The sequence below is a fragment of the Pyxicephalus adspersus genome, chromosome 2 (assembly GCF_032062135.1).
Source record: "Pyxicephalus adspersus chromosome 2, UCB_Pads_2.0, whole genome shotgun sequence".
Taxonomy (NCBI): domain Eukaryota; kingdom Metazoa; phylum Chordata; class Amphibia; order Anura; family Pyxicephalidae; genus Pyxicephalus; species Pyxicephalus adspersus.
In genome coordinates this window covers 89,478,241-89,498,601 of record NC_092859.1, presented here as the reverse complement: position 1 = coordinate 89,498,601, position 20,361 = coordinate 89,478,241, and the positions used below count along the sequence as shown (strand labels likewise).

The following is a 20,361-nucleotide window of genomic DNA, read 5'->3' as shown; positions in this document are numbered from 1 at the left end:
TCAACCCCATGAAATTACCTAAGTAATGGTGGTATACTTCCTTGATCTGTTTGGTTCTTTTTGCAATGAAATACAATGGTATTGAAAAAGCTGAAATATCTATATGTAGCCAGAATTGAATGGAAATAGTTTTAAAGAATAACACAAAAAAGCAAAAGCTGAGCATTAGGGTATTAAAAAAAAGGAAGGCTTATATATATATATATATGTTGAATACTTCAGGTATAAGCCATTTCACATGACTTTGCTGAATAGGATGACATTTTTACTAGCATATGTGGTTTAAATATAAGGACGAAGAGTTAAAGAATAAATGATTACATTATTATTATTATTTAATGTACAGCGCTGCATAATATGTTGGTGCTATTAAATAATTATTAATAATAATAATTATTATCACTGTAGCCAACAGTTTGTGCCAATCACAGCAACTTACCTTGCTCATCAATATTCAAATACAGGTACGGAATCATAACAACGATTATACTGACATATTGTAAAAGTATAAAACTTTATTAAACATGCTGTCTAAAACTATAAAGGATCAAAATTCACAATAAAAGAAAAAACTTCTTTACACAACATGTTCCCAAGATAATTAATGATTGATTTCTGATCCAGCAAACCTGGAATGGATTTCTTAAAAGTAATTTTCTATTTGTTATGAAATGTTTTTAATCCTGGACCTGATCCATTACAAGTTTGCTGGATCACCCAGGTTCGCCGATGAATGTTTACCCTCTCCAGCCTTGGAGAGCTTTAATAAATCAGGCCCAATGTGTTTCCCAGTAGATAAAAGGACTGGAGGTATGGAAGCATATAAAATAAGTTATCATCAATGACAGAATACAGGAAGCAACATGTCAGATTCAGGCCACAGTGGGACAGGTGTCATACCATCACAACTAAAGTTCTATAAACAGCCATACATAGTTGGATAAATGTCTTGTAAAAATGTAGTGAGCTTACATCCCACATGGCAATTAGCTATTCCAAGACACATCCATGTTTCCATTTCTCTTGAGGAAACAGTCTTTTTTGTAATGCAAAATGCATTAAATATGTTAGTGCACTCACTCCTACCTATCTCATTCTTTTAAGAACAAAATTAGTACAAATCAAAAGTGAAGAGATCACAGCGGTAGCATCTGATATCGGGAATTAATCATTAACTACCTTGGCAACATGATTTGTATACACATCTTTTCTTTTATTGTGAGTGTTTTTACTATATGGTTTTAAGTAACATATTTAATAAGTTTTAATGCATTTACATTATCTCAACACTTACATTATCTCAAAAAAAGTGTTGTTATGATTCTTTATGTGGCTAAAAATGACCCGGGTTATTTGTTGAAAGACAAAAACTGTTATTATTGAAGAGTGAAAGTACCCATGTGCTTGACTTGAGATTGTTTTAGAACTGTGCACAGAAAAAAAATCTAAATCTTTTTGCAATATACATTATTATACACTAAATATTACTTGGCAGGCCTTACTTCAAATAACAGTATGGCTTCAGGTTTCGGAAGGTTAAGTCTAACAGAAAACAATAGGACTTGAAAGCTAAGATACACAAACTATAGGCCTTATTACAAAATGAAGATCAATAGGACTCATTAGCCGTTTTCCCTGATATACAATTAGTTAAACTGGCAATTTGCACACAAACTATTAAACAGTCAGAATGTAAAGTAATGTACTATAATTCCTAAATATGCAGAAAGTGCTTTCTGAATATGTTATCGTAATAAAAAAATAAATGATTTCGATGGTGCTATAATGCTTTCACTGGAAAAAAAAAGTTGCATGATTTTTTCTACTCACATGGAATTTTATTCAGCTCGTTCATGAACTTCTCTTTGAGCTTTGAAAAGTGATTATCTTTCCCATCGCTTGGAGCCACAGCCTCCGTGGTGTTCTCCCGTAAAGCAGGTGCGACAATTGTTGTTTGGGGTGCTGTCATCGCCTCATGACGGCTCTCGCTTGACTTCATTTTGGCCCTAAGGAACTGTTGCAGATGAAAGATAACAGGAGAAATATTATTTCAAAAGATCCAAGATGAATTCTATCTCACAGCTAGTGAAAGTCATCAAAAGCTGCATCTGCAGTGCACCTGCTCACAAAATAAATATGACTTCACTTGTGCATTCATTGGTGCTGCTTCATATAATATTTAAAAAGAAAACATTCCTCCTATCTCCCATAAGCTTCTTTGGGCATGCAGTAAATGTGATTTTAAAAAACAAGCTTGAAATTAATTTTCATTTTATGTTTCTTAAACATTTTAGTACAATATTGTAACTACAATATTACATTTAGAGACACCTTTATTGGACTGCTCCTTTATCACTATGCATAAAATCAAAAAGTAGTAATAAGAAAAAATAGTGCCTAAAGTGGGATTGCATGGATAGGTAAATTATTGGGTAGGCCAATAGACCGACGATAATGATGGTAGAAAATGGTGAAGATAATTACCATAACAATAACAAGAGAATGTACTGTCACACTTTTTTTGGTATTACCCCTGCAAATCCTACTAAATAACTGCTGATCCCTCATAGGTTTTCTGTAGTATTTCATTTAATTGTCACTTTTATGTCCACATGGACTACAGCATGATATGATGACACTGGGGAAAAGGCGTGAACAAAACTGTTGTTCGCTCTGATCGACATGCTAATAGCTTGTCCATCAAAGAAAACAACAGCTATCACCCAGACAAGCTATTACATCATGTCCATCAGCTGGAGGTCCTGGGTAGCCTTATTCCATGCACATTGTCCTTTTACAAAGTATTCCATGCTCCCAAGTGCCAGACATAGGCCAAGACAATTCTTAAAGGCTTTTCCCTTTTTTTTGGCAATATAAATGGCTGCTAATATGATATGCCTATATATATATATGTTTGTGACCTTCTCTATACATCTCAAAATGTATGAATATTGATACATTATGTACACTATTAACACAGGGGACAGTGCAAATTACCAACTCAACACCATTAGTTGATTGTATTTATTTTGTAAACTACTACAAATATATCATGTTTTTTAAGTCTTTAAAACATGATTTTTAGGAACTCTCCCATAAGGAGGTAACTTTAAAAAAAATATGCAAAGACTAATAATGTGCACTTTCCAATATGATAACCATTAGATTTCACCTTCCTTTTTTTAATAAAGGCTTGTTTGTAAAAAATGTAGAAAAAAAATGTTTTTTGTTAAAAAAAAAAGCAAAAATGGATTATACCTGTGTCAACAGACTTTTAAAGTTCTGTGAGTGCCTGCCTTAATGGAACATGGCGGGTTTCAGTGCCACTTGTGTCTGTTATATGTAGAAGATCTTTCAGTTTGCATGAGGCATATATGGTACTTATAATTGGTGTACGTACTAAGCATCTTCATGATACAGTAATGGAGTTTGTATTAAATAAGCCTTTTTAGTGTACTTAGAATAATGAAAGATAAGTGCCGAGTACATTTTCCTTTGATAAGTGCCTTAGTAGCTATGCGACCAAAATAAAATCCAAAGACTATTTTATCAGTGGGCAGCAAAGCCATAAAAGCCATGCGGACTTTTATAGCCATATGTATAGTAGTATTACGATTAGTGTTGTTAGTATTATTATTTTTTCCTACACTTGTAAGATCCTAAAATTGCGCTTCAGGATATGTGTAGGTGAAGATTATAATCGTAATTTTACAGCAACTCAGGTCAGGAAATGTTTGACTTGAGTAATACAGTGCTTTGTAATGATTGCTAGAGGGATACTGTGCTATTGAAAGGTCTTGGGTTAGGCTAGAGTGTGCTCTATTATATATATTTGCCTGAAGAAAGCACAGTGAAAGACAAGTGAGCAGAACATAGGGCCAAGTGAAATGATGTCAAATTCTTGTTGGTTATGAGCAGAACAATGTTGAGATTAAACATTAAGGTTAACATGGGTGCTTTTGCCTTACGCAAATAGTTTATAAAAGTCATGTTGTTTTATATATATATATATATATATAAATTAGTATAAACTATTGTACAACTATGAATAAAGTATTGGTATTATATATACTTAAAATTTAAAAATGTATATATAAAATTTACTTTTTTCATATAATCATCACTGTACCAATTTTCCATGACTTCATCCAATATTTTGCTATTATTCTATTACCTATATTATATGTTCTCAATCAAACCAGAAAAACATAAAAGTCTTATCCAAAAGTTGGGTTGTACTGACACACTGAAAGTGTAAAAGCCTTGTAATAAATGGCTTGGCTTGACAGGCCATTAAATTTAACAGCCACTTATGATTTTTCTACAGGAATAAACACATCATCAGTAGAAATATCAGAGATACTTGTCCTATTATGTGTACATTGGTAGACACTACCCATGGATAAAAACAGACTAAAGGAGGACTTGTTTTTTACATTTATTTTAGATGGGTTTCAAATGTCTATCAAATATAGGTCTTAGGCCCTTAGGTACTTTAAAGCACCTAAAAAGATGCTCCATCTTACTTGCTTTTGAATCTGATGCTTATGTTCTTTGTATAAGAATTACAGCTTAACCATGGGTCATTCACCATTTACCTCCTATCTAGAAGCTTGAACAATGTTCTACATTAGTACAAAACCATGACAGTCCAACAAAAGCTCAGCTCATCAGAACTATAATAAAAGAACCTTTGTTTAATACCAGCACAGGTTGCAGTACAATACTAAATGTTAGGCCTTTCAGGACATTAAAACTTTGGCTTGTCATAGAACTGGACCACTGTGGAATCTCTGTTTTATGTGCTGGTATTGCATAAAGATGCCTTTATTATAAGTAAGGATCCTGTGAATTTTCTTTGTATGATCCTGAACATAAAACGAAATGGTTTAAAATGGAAAATATCCCTGCCAGTGTTGTGATTCATTATGACCAAAAAGAATAAAATTTTAAAGAAATATATGTGTAGAGCTATCAAATACTAATTTTTCAAATTAATTTTCATGTATTATCACTGTAGATGGGTTTGTAATTTTAAAATACCAGAAACATGAAATGAGTTTCTACATGATTTGTTTTTTATGCCTGTCTATTTGACTTGAGACATTATCAGAAATATTATATCCTAAACATTAATTTTCACTGTCTGTTAATTTTGCCAAACACAAGAGACAGAATTTGTAGCTACAATATTAAAAAAAGAAGAACTCAGTTTGCCCTTGCAGAGAATGATCCTGGGAATGAGCATTAACAGCAAACCTCACAAATTCAATTAGTAAACGAATAAATGGCACTACTGCACTGTCAAACACAAAGACACAAACAACAGCTGCAGAATGTCTCAGATTCACAATATCAAAGTGGATATCCTCAAATATGGCTTAAAAACAAAAGACGAGAACTGAGCAGATGCACTCTACAAAGAGATTCACAACTTCTGTGCAACTACCATTAGTTAGAATACTTTCTCACTTTCTGTTACTTTTTCTCTTTAAATTTTTTTTATACCGTTTAGATAAAAAGCAGGTATTTCAGTGGGAAATTTACTGTGTATCCGATCATAAATCATTAAGCATCATTAAGATACATATTTTAGCTTTTAGCACCAAAATGCCCTCATATTGCTTCAAGGACCAGTTCCCAAAATCATCTGGATGTAGTTTATTGTTGGTTCAGTAAAGGTGGACTTTAAGCTGTACTCAAGGCAGCGATAACAAACACAATATAATGCAGCTTTGTATTTACTAATATATCATCAAATGCACTGCATAATAAGAATAAGTACCTGAATATGGTATAGAATGTTCCTCTTATTATCCCTGTATATCAATGTTTAGAGTAGCAGGGGGGGAAGCATCACAAAGAGCCATGTCGGTATGAGAAAAGAGCAAAATGTTGGAGAGATTGGCTCATCATTGTGTATAAAAAGTGGGGGTGGGATGGAAACCTGTAAGAGAAATGAAACTACGGCAGATAAAAGTAGGGTCTCCTGCCCTACCAAAGAGTTGTGATGTGGCAGAGCTGTCATGGTGAAAATCCTTGATCAGGTAGGTGGTTTTTGCAAAAAGAGACATGCAATGTTCCTTCTACAATATCTGTTCTTATCTGCCTGATCATCACCCAGCTGCCAAACTTTGCTGAACTCATAGCGAATTGCCAGGAAAACCCTGCAGTCTCAGCTTCCATTGTGTATGCTGAGAATGATTGAACTCCCGTTCGCCTATGCAGGAGCTACATTGTCCTAACACGGCCATTGAGGTAGGCCAAAATTTGTGTCCAGGAAGAAAAGGAGAAGTAAGATTGTAGGGCCCTCCAATGGGACAGAAATAGTTTTGGATGGATAGAAATACAAATCAGCTTTCAGCTTTAATTGTTCAACTTCAGCAGGTATTCTTAGATGTATGTATGCATAGATATTAGAAGTAATTTTTTTATTCTATTGAAACTAGGTAAAAAAGTAAGGTGTCTATGAGTTTTCAAAATTGATCTCACAGGGAAAGGGACATTGCCAACATGTGATGATTCCTTTAAGATAATCTGCTATGTGTGAACCTGCAAGCGATTTTAATGTGATATACCCACACACAAATTCATGTATCTATCACAGGAAAAGAAGATCGCTAGCATGTCATTTTCTAATCAAAAATAATTTGTTCTGTCTTTGGCCAGGTAGGGTTGGATTTGTTAAATTAAATATATAGATCTATCTTAATCATTTGCTTTGTCATATCGTGTCAATATATTCCCCTCACTGTTCAACTATTGGTAATCTGCCTTCATTTTGTTCAGAACTATATTACCTTTATAAGTCATCTTACCAACCCATGAATACATAATTCAAAAATTCTGAAATCACCAGGAGCATGTCTTGGTTTTCAGTACGACAATAAACTATTTCTTTCATCAACTAGTCGAGATTTGCCATTCATTTATCTTTTGAAGTAATAAATGGCAGCTTGGGAAAGATATATTCTCAGACTTCTAACAGGTATGTGTTCTGAGGACTGAAGTTAAATGAACTTGTCACACTAAAGTCAGCCTTATCCAAGACATGACAAAAAGCAAAGGAACCAATTAGTAAAGAAAAGATTCTTTTTACAACAAGACCATTTTTCATCCTGTTTAATTGTGTTTTGCAAGTATCATTCTGTACACACTTAATGAACCTATCAATGGAACAAAAGGAGATAAAGACATTTTTTTTCCAAAACAAGCAGTGTGGGTCATTGGCTTGGGACTGGAACCGAATAATTGTGAACTGATAAAAGTATTTTTTTATATATAATGAAGTATACTGATATTTACAGACAACAATAAGAAGTAAGTGGGCAACCTCAAAAAAGGGATAATAAGACAGTATTTCTAATTATATGTGGTCTAACTTGTAGAAATTCTACACCATTGGCCTTAAATTTGTAATGTTATTTTGTATGTAAAAGCATAACATTTAAAGAAGATGTATTTGTGAAGGCAATTTTATAAATGTAAATCATACTACTACAAATCGCTTTGATATTTCTATCAACATACATTAAAAAAATAATTTTGGGGGATTTTATCCTGCAGTTATGAGACCGCACAGCCTCTCTTCCCATCTTTCTTGCCCATAGCAAGGTCATTGTTTAATTATAAGGGTCATGCATGTGTTCATGCTGTGCAGAATTTTTAGAAAAATAGCCCAGATTCCTACTCTTTGTTTTCTAATACTCCACTGCTCGATAAAGGTTATCACCTTGAGCAGCTGGCGATTGACAGGAAGGCTCCTGTTAAGAACTGATGTCAATAAATGGAGAAGGGCTAGAGTGGGTTAGCTGAATAAAATAGTAGAGGAGTACATCCAAGCAATGCAAAGGCATTGCAGTTTGTAGAGTCAAACAGTGTATGATAGGATGCAAACTGACCATCCCAGCATTGGTCTTATTTTGTTCGTGGAGTGGTCACGTTTAAAGAGGAAGAAAAGGCAACTGACTGAAACATTAGGTTTTACACTACTAATAGATGAAATAAAAACCAAGATTTGGGCTAGATTTATTAAAACTCTCAAGACTGGAGAAATGGGGGATACATCAACTCTGGTCTAAGATTGAAAACATTTGCCAACTAACAGCAAATGATATTTAAGAAATAATTTCCAGGTTTGCTGGTACACAGCTTCTTCTATAATAGTCCAAGTCTTGGAGAACTTTAAAAAATCAGGCTATTTGCAGGAAACTGTATGAAAACATCAATTAACAGTTTTAATTTCATTTTAACGTTTACACTTTAAAGAAAGTGAGGTTTAATCTCCCTAACTGAGACAAACAGCATTAAAAGCATACATGATTGTCTAGAAGTAAATGCACAAAAACAGTGAAAAAAGTAATATTTAAAGTAAGTACAGCGGCCAGTGTTGAACTTCATAGGGAGTTTCTCTGCAAAGCTAAAGCTACGTACACACGTCAAAATTTTTCTCGCCCAAAAATCGGCTTCGGGCAGATATCGGGCAAGAATCTGGCGTGTGTACAGCCCACATCGTTCTTCGTCCGTGGATCAGTTCTGGCGGATCCACGAACGATGAACGACAAGCGATTCTAATGCAAGGGAAGGGGGAAAGCGTGCAGCGGGGTGGAGCTCCGTCGCTCTCCCCCTCCCCTCTCCATAGAGCAGAATGGTGCTGTATGTACAGCACTCATTCATGCATCGTGCGGCTCTTATCGTTGGAAAGGATCGTAAAAAATCTTTTCCAACGACAAGAATTGTACGTGTGTATGCAGCTTAAGGTTATAGCCGTACTGAATCATAAAGACAGAGGCTCATGTTCTTTCTACAGTGTAGGTAATTTAGCTGAAACTCAAAAAGGTTTAATTTATATACACTAATTTCCATAAATCTATTGTGTCATAAATAATGATATTTTTCTATTGAGTTGGACTTTTTAAGTGCTCATGTTGTAAATTCATGAAATCATTGCAATGCCAGTCTGCACAATTAATTCCTCTTATAAAAGTATTCCAAAAAAAAATGGTAAACCATTAGAGGAGATTGATCTTACACTTAAACTGACATATGTTCTGACTCTTTGACCCTGTGGCTGGCTATTCATTTACAGGCTTTAGCCATTCAAGGCCATATGTCATGCTGAACAGGAAAGAATAGACAGTGATGGATGTTGTCATCACATGACCAATTCTATTATATTGATTGATCAATACCAAATCATTGTTGATAAGAAAATGACCGGTAGCAGGCAGTTTTGTGGCATATGGCACTATGTAATCACCTAGTTCATCATCTAGTTCCATGTGTCTCCCACAGTTTCATTAAAAAACACAGTAACATTCCCTTCAAGACTATTACCCCAATATTTAGACAAGTTAATAAATGTATTTAAGCGGGTAAAAAGAGAATAACATCTTTATAATGATGCACCTAACATTCTAGGGAAGGCTGACAAGAGGGAAAAGATAGAAAATGTCTCCAGGGACACATCGGTGATCCCAACAACAGTAGATTGCATACATTTTTAATGGCACATTTAATGTTTGTAAAAAATATAGCACTATAAATCACATAACCCTAAAAAAATTGCATTTATTTTGGTCCTCACTGTATAAAAAATGTTAGCTGTGCTTCATCGAAAGCTTGTATGTCAGCATGGCAAAGTAGTAGCATGAATACCATACCAATTGCCTGAGAAGGGACCTTCATGGCCAGATTGTCAGGTGGGATTTAAACATTACAAAATAAGTTTTAATTTTACATCAATGTGTTAATGAAAATATAAATATATTATATTGTATAATATATGAAGTTGGCCCTATTGGCTTAATTACTAAGAAAGGAGATGCAAGGTCCATTCTGGACCCCACTGGTGCAGGGAGTTCATTATAGATATGAATTCTGTGAGCTTGGGTCAGAAACTACTAGATGATTGTTAACTGATGGTTGTTATAGATTATGCACATTTTATATTGTTTCTCAACCTTTTTAACATGGGGGAAGGCCTTGAAGTCTTCAGGGAACCCCTGCTATAATTACTATATGCACAACTCACAGTACATTAGTGTGGTGGTCAGTAGGAAGAATTCCTCCTATATTGCTGGCCAAGAAGAATTTCACCCATACAGATAGTCAAAAAGATCATTGCTGAAATAAGAATCACAAATTTCTCATAGTTCAAGGAACCACTAGCTACCCGTTGAGGAATCCTGGTTGAGAAACACTTTTTTACATGGTTCTATGAAAAAATAAATAAGACTGTATTGTGACTGTATAATGTTCTCTATATACAAATTACTTTTACAAGAAATTTAAGGATTTGTATGATTTATGAAAAGGCATATAAATTCAATCTCACAGCTGCCACAGAATACATACAAAATAATAACCTAATAAATACAACATGTCAAGTAATACAGTATACCAGTTTACATTATAACTTTGCAGTGTAGTTAATATTGCCTATGTGGGTCATTTTTTTGGCATGAAATTATTCCTTTGAATAATATCCAGGCTTTATATAGCGTAATATACTTACTAGTAACCAAGGGATTAGTCAAATTAATTAGAACATGCAGGATGGTTTATGCGCTGATGTACAAAACACGAGGATCTTAGAAGCGAAGATTAGTTTCAGCTCACATAGTTGTTAGCTGTCAGAAATATGTCTTGAGATTAGCATTTTAAATACAGTTCTTGAGATTTTAACATTAAACTAATCATTCTGGCAACTGGGATTTGAACTGACATAATTTTGGGATCTGATGCTAAAGGGATTTATTATGTATGACTCAAGCTGACCTAATGACGGCCTATAAATTTCATAAAGGTTGGCTCTCCACGACCCTTATGTTGTTGTGGGAATGCTGAGCTATTATTTCTCATTAGTGTTTTAAATGTGATGCAATACACTGTACACTGCAATCCTCTCCTGTTTGCATCACCGGAGACATGTCTCCAAATTGGCTGCCTCATCTTCACCTAGCCTGTTTATTACCCTAAACAAAATATATTCCTTAAGCAGCAGTGGTAACAGCCATCCAGTATGTTCAGGCGGTAAGGTCAATTCTCCACTTAAAATAATTCTCTTCTGTCCAATGGTAACATGAAATAATATTTAAAATATGGGGTGCATGTGCAGGGCGGATCATGCCAGATGCATAACTCTCATTTATGGGGGTGGTCGAGTTTACTGTATGGTAAAAATTTGCAAGAAGACACTGCATTGATCCTCTATCACTCTACTTCTTATCTATTATTTCTGGTCTCTTTATGTACCTTTTTTCTATTATTGTATAACCGAACATTTGAACTTTGGCCCTGAGTATTTATTAATAATTATTATATACTGATTGCAGATATAGTGAGCACAACAATTTATTGTAGAACTCTGCCTATATGCTAACAATGTTTTGCAAGAATTAATTGACCACAAATTTGAGACTTTTCTTTCTATAGCTCTTGATAATAGACAATGTTGGTATTTTCAAATAATATATGCCTAATGTAAGCTAACTAACACGTTTTGTACAAATGTGCAATATTATCTGGAAATCATTAAACACATTGAAAATAAGATAAGTATTATCCTCTTTTCATCTATACTACCTGACAGTTTTATTATGCATGTTTACTTCAACAAGAAGCAGTGTTTTATTGGTTTTAAAGTAATATATCTATTCTGTTGATCATCTTTTAATAGGCATATGTATATCCCCATCAAATCATTTCTGTTTATCTCATTATCCATATTCCCTTGCTGACATCTTTAAAAATTCTTCCAGCCAGTGCCAAATCTTACTCTGGGCATGCACACGACTAGTTGTTTTCTCATTAAATGGGCATTCTACACAAGCAAATAACCCAATTTAGCTTTGTTCCTGCACAAGATCAGACAATTGGTCAACTGCTTGTGTGAAACACCCTCAGATAACATGGCACTCAATCAAAGTTTTTTCTTTTCTGGGTCATTTTTTAGGTGTTTGGGTATTGGGACCCTTCCTATAGACACAGTTTTTTTTGAAGTGCAATAAGGGCATCACATCACTTTTTTTATATTCCTTAACTTTATATTAATTAACCCTAAATGAAGGAGGCATATTTTTGCACGACTGGATATATGGGTAAAATTTATTATTTTACTAAATGGACCCACTGACCTTTGTATCTGTAAACAATGTGAAGAAATTATCACATTTTTACAAAATAGCATTGTGTTTTTCTGTGAGTACAGAATTTTGGCAGGCTCTAGCTCGCTAATGTAAACAACCAACAGGTGTTTTTATAATTGTTATAAACTAACTGAAACCAACTCTAACTCTCAAGTCTTTGTTGTGACCTTTGAAAAGAAAACCCCTGGATTAAATACAGATTGAGATGTCAGGGATGACTTGTTTTAAAGCTTGTTTATGGCTTGTTAACACTATGCAAACAATTTACTGTCTATAGTGTAGGCACAGCTGCACATTAAACCAACAGCTCACTGGTATGTTTTATGTATGAATAGAATTGAGAAATGGAAATAGTGTTTAATACCCACTGATTGTAGAGCTGCCAGTCATATTGCGTTAAATTATTTATTTAAAAAGCCACTTGCAGAGTACCTATTTTTAAATTCCATATTTTTGTTCTAAACTCATACTTCAGTGAAACACTGATTGAGTCTGCAGTGCGGTCACAGGGATTCTGCCAGTATGGATTATATCTCAGATGTACAGTAACCACACAGTCATCATGTAATGCCATGCAAATGGACATTTATTAATTGCACTCTGTCACTGTCTAATTGCTATAACACACATGCCATAAATAAAGGCATATAAAACAATCAACTCACCATCTGCTAGGAAAATGTGATTAAATACACACTGTATGTCAATAAGAGTGTGTTCCTTTGAACACTAGTTTATATATTGAACAATTTATGTGTGACTGTAATAATTCAGCATCTTCCAATTGGAATTGAAGGAAAATCACAATGGATTTCTTTTTCTAATATTCTTAGAGTAGTTAATAAATAAGAGGTATTTTTTGCTCTTCTTAAAGTAGTGCATGTTATGTGAATCTTGTGTGAAAACATTTATAAATAGACCATCAATAGAGCTTCATTTTAGAATATTATAATTAGTAACAGCAATAACTGACAGGTCAAATATTGCAATAGGATAAAAAGCCTACAGGTGATCACTATAAATGCAAGTCGATCAGCTTCTTCCTATACTATTCAATCATGTAGGTAATTTAGAGCACTTATATAGATTGCTCCTTTCATATCATATAAGAGTAAATTGCTAAAGAATTAATTTAATTAGATAGAAGATTACCATATGGTTATTCTGTGCAGTTGGTCATACCAAACCAGTCAATGGCACCATGAATTGTGAAAATTTCAAGACATGAAATTTGTGCCAAGGTGTACCAATGGCACTGATAACAGAAATGAATATTGCTGGATATAGCAAATAAAACAGTTTTTAATATATAATTGTTGTATCTGACCTCTTTTCAAACATTGGTATAACAATGAATGCATGGACATTTTTATTACATAACACAGCTAAAATTGTTTAAAAATTGTTTACTCTTTGACGGTATTTAAATAGGTTGTCGGCCACACCATATTGAGATTTCCTATGTTATAATATATGCATATTACATTTGTTTTTCAATAGCTATTTATGTAATGCTAACAAAGCTATACTTAACATTCAAAATGTAACACAGTTCATTAATGCACTTTTATTGGCCCTGGTATATAATTATATGCGCAGATTAAAATGTCAATATAGTTTTTAGACTTTCTAATGTAATAATGAAACATACTGCCAAATAGATCATTTTGTTATACAGACAATCTCCTGGCTTTAGCACAAATCCTTAAAGCAAAATTTCTGTCCCTATACTTTCTACTATTTAGTAGTGACTACATAATCACTTGTCCCACAAATTTAAAATAAGTATTATGATTTTGATTTATACTTCTCAGTTTGACGCTGGTGATGTCAATGCAGAATTAGTATTTGATGAAGCCAGAGGGCTATTCTGTACATAGTAGCTCAGATTGACAATATTTCTATGTCCTTTAATTGAATGTTGGTCCAACTATTGGTCGTAACCAATTTTGACTAACCCATCGCCTTCCTAATCTCTCTGCAACAAAGTGACCATTAGCCTGTAATATATTCCCAGGTGTTCCCCATACAATGGCCATAAATAATAATCTCACCCAGATGGATTTTATTTTTTAATTTTAGATAATGCAAAATGCAGTAGAAGAGTGAAAATCCCAAGCAGTGAGACCAGAGATGAAGACCACAATGATGAGAACAACACCTTGAGGGTATCTACTCCATATTTTCACATTTCATACCGTAAAGAAGCCTTTTCACATTACATTCACATATGTCGAAGTAAAATATATTTTCTCCCAGATGCAGATAGCACCTACCTATAATTTGCAGTGATTGCAAGCAAACAGCATTGCACCAACTTTATGTATTTGTACAAGGCAATCACACCCCCACCTAATTGCCTTTTCCCAAGGAAGAATAATTTTAGTTCATTTAAAGCAGAAGAGAGATGAAAATAAAATGGGAGCATGGGCATTGCAGTGCTGCAGGGAATTGTTTTCTACAATAAGCCTGTCAAAGTGTAAATATGCTGTTTATGATTAAAACCTCTGGGGCCAAAATTCCTCATTTTGTCCATTGGTTTAATCCCACTTTAATCTTTCCTCATAGCTGCTATATTGATCTCATAGAAAACCTACTTTCATAGTTAATGATTTACCCACATACAACGCCCCAAAATCATGATACATGCATATTTTTAGCCCCAAGGTACATACTTTGCATTTATAAACATTGAACCTCATTTACCATGCAGTTGCATAATTAAACAGTAAAGTCAAGCCAGCTAATAAGTCCGAGATGTCTTGGGAACATTAGTAAGATAAATGCAGCGATGAAGCTAACAGAGCAAAAAGCTCTGAGAAAAATTTTCCAATGTAAAAGTAAAGACTGGAAAAGAAGTCAACATATTTCAGAGGTTATAAAAAAGAAAAAAATGCAGACCATTAGTATATTCATAAATTTATTAAACATTTCTGGCTAGCCAAAGTACAGTTCTGTTAAACCTGTCACAAGCCCATATTACAGTGTTTCTCAACCAGGGGTCCTCCAGAGGTTGCTAGGGGTCTTTGAGCAAAGAGCAATTTTCCTCTAAGGTCAGTTTAAAGCTAGGTACACACGTCCAATAATTATCACTGGAAAACGAACGATTACGATTGATCAACGATTATGCACGATTATATTTGAACCATCGTATTGTGCACAATTCTGTACATGCTGCAACGATACAATCCTTCAAATATAATCCACCAATAGTGTACACATGCTAGATACAATCAGTTGAGCGATGCAGGGAATGATATGTAGTGTATTGCAGAAACATGCACGATCACTGAACGATCGTACACACGATAGATAGCGAACGATTGTTGGCCAATCAGATCCGCTGTGAGGGTCGTTCATTTCCAATGACAATCCTCTTTCATCGGCATCGTTGGTCACCTTTTTTGTGAACGATTTAGGGCCGATCGTTTCCAACAATAATTATTAGAAGTGTGTACGCAGCTTTAGTAAAACCAATGATGTTTTCGGCTGTCTGTAACGGTAACATTCTTACTAATGGCCAGTAATGCAAAAGGCATTTTCCCCACTGACCACACTAATGAACTGTAAGCTGTTGATATAGTAATTATAGAAGGTGTTCCCTAAAGACTTGAACATTATTTCAAGATTTCTCCCATGTAAAAAGGTCAAGAAATACCCCCTGATAAGTTAGCATTTTCAATATCTAAAGTAACTTCAGAACACGTTTCCCTCTTTTTTTTAGGGGTGGGTAGAGGGGTAGCAGTTAAACTGAGAATACATGCAGTGTGAAAATGTGCAGCTTCTTACAAGTGTTGCACAGATCACACAGACACACAGAGCTGTTGCTGCAGCATGATGTGGTATTATATCAGGTTTTTGCTCTTCTATAGAAAATGCATCAACAATTCCCTCACATTGATAAAGTAATCTATATCAGCAAGCACATATTCACAAAAAGCATGTAGGTGATTTATAAAACTGATAGGGACTCACTGATCGAAATGTTTAGCTGTTACCGGTGCTACCATGTCCTTTCACCTACTTGAATGATTTTCAGCAATGCTAATATATGTAAATTTGAAGGTATATTTATGATTACCAGATCTCAATTATAAGCAGACAATTTAAGGTGTTGTTCTGCCCACCAACCAATTGCCACTTACTGCTGCAGGATAATTATATTTCCTCTTCAGCTCAAGTGTTGTATGTAATATGAAAGGCTTGTGGTCTCTCAAATTGACAAATGACTGCTTTTCATCACTAAAGGCCATTTTATCCATCAATTATCTACACTTTATCTCACATGTTTAAAAAGAAAATGTTGGGGATTTAACAACACCGTTTGCCTATTAATGTCAAACTTGCAGTGTCTAGAAGGAGAACATCACCAAATGTGCGATTCTAAAGCAGATCTGCTGCCAAAAAATACCAACCCATAAAAGGATAAAATTAAAGTATAAAATAAAAAATCTTTTTTCCTCTTATTCTCACCTTTATTCCAGAGCCATTCCCTATGCATTCAGTATTTTTTTAGTGCCATTACTACCAGGCAGGTATTGGTCCACACCAACCTGTGCATTGGACAGTTAAAGGAGCCAATAAGTTGTGTATTCTCTATAAGTTTTTAAATATTATTAGGTATATGTTCCATATGTATTGTGTTGTTTTAGAAGAAAACCTTATTTTTTATATAAAAAAATAGGAATAATAAAACAAATATTTTTTATAGTATTTGTTTAATATAAAATACTGGATGTAAATATATCATTTGTATCCTTTTGCAGACGGTATGAGGCCCTCCACTCCAGAATTTCAGGTTGTTGATTTACTGCTGTGCTGTACAGACAGAATAACAGAATCTCAGACTCCACACACATACACATCATATGACTTAGAGAAGGGACATATCCTCCTTTGGTTGAAACTGTGTCCTTTAGATCTCCAGTACATGTGCAGATCTTAGCCAAGCTCTCCTATTATACATCATATTTACTGAGGTATGGAGGGAAGCCATATTCAGTTTAAATATTGAAAAATCAGGATTTAATAATAAAATGTATGATAGAAATTATATTACACAGGTATAAAACATGAAAATAAATGTATGCAAGTCTCTTGTTTGTTCTATTATGTTGTCTGCAGAAACAAGTTAGATTTCCTTTGCGCCTAATAAGGGGAAGGTCATGGTTTATGCTGGGTCCACAATTGGGGCTATTTTAATTTGTCAGTGGTAAGTAAGTATGTGCTTCTATTTATTTAAAGGGCTTTTTATATTGTGTGCGTGTACTGTCATATTCAATGATTCATTCAATGGGGTCACTATCCCAACCATAGGTATCAGTAAATCAGGTATTTGTCCAAACCCTTCCCTGGCCCATTAAATAACATACAAATTGTTCCTTAAATTTTTTGAAATTAATACAACTTTATTGGTCATATACGCTATTTCACTGGTGTGTAACACTTTGTACTTCATTTTTCATACTCAACTATTTCCCCAGGGATGAGGCCAAAATCTGGTCGCTTCTTTATTAAAGGAGAGGTTCCAGATTCTAGTATAAGTCCCCCCAACAAACAACACATGCTTTTACAAGGACCCCACCTTAAGGAAAGTCACTGGGTCTGGTCTGATTGAAATCAGGGAGAATCCCATTCTTTTTTTAATAAAAAAAAAATACCTGGTGCAGCTTTTCACCCCAAACAGATTTATTTAAAACATATAATATATTAATATATTTATTTAAAACACGTGTGTATATTCCATTTTGACCTTGAAGAAACATGAAAAGGCCATGTTCTCCTTGAATATAGCTTTTGAAGAAGGATGAAGACAAGCGGAAGACTTGAAGACAAGTATTACTAAAGGTATACCTGCTGTATGTGTTATCATTAATTTTAATAAATAGCTAAAAAGGTGTAAAAGCCGCTGTGAAAATCCTGCATTCAAGCTTTGATCGATCCCTTCTCTCATTGTTATTGCTTTTTTCAAACTCCTGCACTCCCTGAGGCTCTTACACAGTCTGCCCCTCATTTTCATCCTTACTTCTCTCCATCTTTACAAGTTCTTTAATTATTATTTTATACTCAAGGAAACACAAACTGATTTTAATCCTGCCTTCCATCACTGAATGAAAAGTGTAGTATTAGAATTATACACATATCATACTATTTATATGATAAATATTTTAAAATTATAAAATTATATTTACTTTTTAAATAAAGGCAGATAATTTAGATTTACTTATGAAAGGGATATAATGTTCTATTATTTACCTTGCACTAGTACAATACAGTTATTTCCTTTTTATTGTTTTTTTATTATTATTATCTACTTTATTTACAATACAATTATTTGAACAAAAACATTAAGTTGTAGGTGTCCCCTTTCAGGATGACAGTCCGTGTTACTGCATTCGCAACCCATAACTAAGGATGGCTATGGGCAACAAAGATAACTGTCATTCATGATGCATCTACTTTTATCTACTATGCCTTCAAATGAAAAATAATTAAGAAATAAATGTAAACAAAGTAAACAATGTTCTTTAACTAATATTTTGTAGCTAGGTATATCTGTCAGACATGCACGACAAAACCAGTAAATTGCCTTAAAAAAATGTAACTTTTGTGTGAATACGCTGAAATGACTCTATTTCTATACCTGTCAATTTACAATGCTATTTTTAACCGTGTGTGTGAATCTCCTTCCAATCATCTAGGTGACTGTACAAAAGCATCACCAGGCAAAGCTGCTCATTAAATACAGAAATACTGTGGTGTAAATTTTTTTCTTTTGCTGTAATTCATATTCTATGGAGTTTAGCTGACACAGAAATCAGATTTTAGAATGCAAAACCTTCAGATGATTACTTCACATGGACAACTTCTTGGCAAATAAAATATACCAACGTCATCATTTCACCGACAAACTGACTTCCTTTTCTTTGTGAATAGCAAAGAATAATATGCAGAGGAGGCACTGTGACACCCACTTTTGGTTTAGGTTGTAAAGCCATCTAAGCCTTATTCATTTTTTCAGGTCATAACTCTTTCATTCACAATAAGTTCATCAGTGTCTTCTTTATGCACAACCAACTGTAGTTATAGATTTTTTACACTTTCCTGATCTAAATGGTATTCTCCTTCAATATATATATATATATATATATATATATATATATATATATATATATATATATATATATATATATATGTATATATTATTGCATATATAAATATATATATATATACATGCACACAAGTGTAACATTTATATGATGAAAAACTGAAATGAATTTCTTGACCTGTTATTCTATATTTCCACACAGTTAGACATTGTTAATGTCATACAAATAAAAAAAATAATACAACAATTTTATGTTATATTCACCTATAAACCCCTTACATTTTATATTTATAAAATCTTTGCTTGGATGCTGAGGGATTTAGGTTACTTTTGCCTCCTTCTAACCTTCTGATTCCTAATTCTCAGATATGGAAAGAAACTAGGATTAAGCCAAGGAGTCTGAAAAGATTAGATAGCTATTATTGAATGGGCTTTACAGTGTATTCTGCTACAGAAGCACAATTGGAAAGGTTGCATTTGGAAGGAAGTGCATGTTTATGATCTGTAATATCCTCAGCAAACTAAAAGTACACGTTTGTGAAAATTAAGTTTTCAGCACTATTTTCTATTTTAAGTTTTAAAATAAAAATATATAAAATTGACATTACCAACAACAGCTACTGTATTTGGTTAAGACCAATAGTCATATTCCTATAAAATGTCATGTTTAGTACCATTTTGCATGCTCTACTGCTTTCTCTATATTTATAAGGAATATTTGACCTGATAAAAATGATTATTCAGAACACTGAATTAATATGTATTTAATCATTTTATTGCAAATAAACAAGCTTCACCTTCAATCTTGCAAAGATGTACAGTGCAAAAAATGGGGCACTGATTTATTGATCCCATTATGTTCAATATACCCCTGTTGCCTGTTACTGTGAGGCTATTCAAAGTCCCTATCTAGGTTGTAATAATAAAGAACATGAACCACCTTGTTCTGGGGTGAGCGTCTAGGTTCATATTTATATCAAGGCCATCTTCAACTTGCCAAACACTGTTTGTTGGATGCAGGGCTAGTGTAAATGATCCTTGACAATGATAGTTAATATGGTTGCCATCGACCAGTAGAAATGATGTGCAGACAGAAGTGCTTCC

The 20,361-nt window shown here is 33.9% G+C and overlaps 1 protein-coding gene across 3 annotated transcripts in view; it reads right to left on the bottom strand.

Annotated features, from left to right (window-relative positions):
- Nucleotides 1-20,361, bottom strand: part of SYT1 (synaptotagmin 1) — a 285,194-nt gene that overhangs the window by 92,973 nt on the left and 171,860 nt on the right. For all 3 annotated transcript variants that reach the window (XM_072401415.1, XM_072401412.1, XM_072401413.1), the window contains one exon: nt 1,831-2,014. In XM_072401415.1, coding sequence (XP_072257516.1) covers nt 1,831-1,999 — 169 coding nt within the window. In that variant the 5' untranslated portion in view covers nt 2,000-2,014. The remainder of the gene's footprint in view (nt 1-1,830; nt 2,015-20,361) is intronic.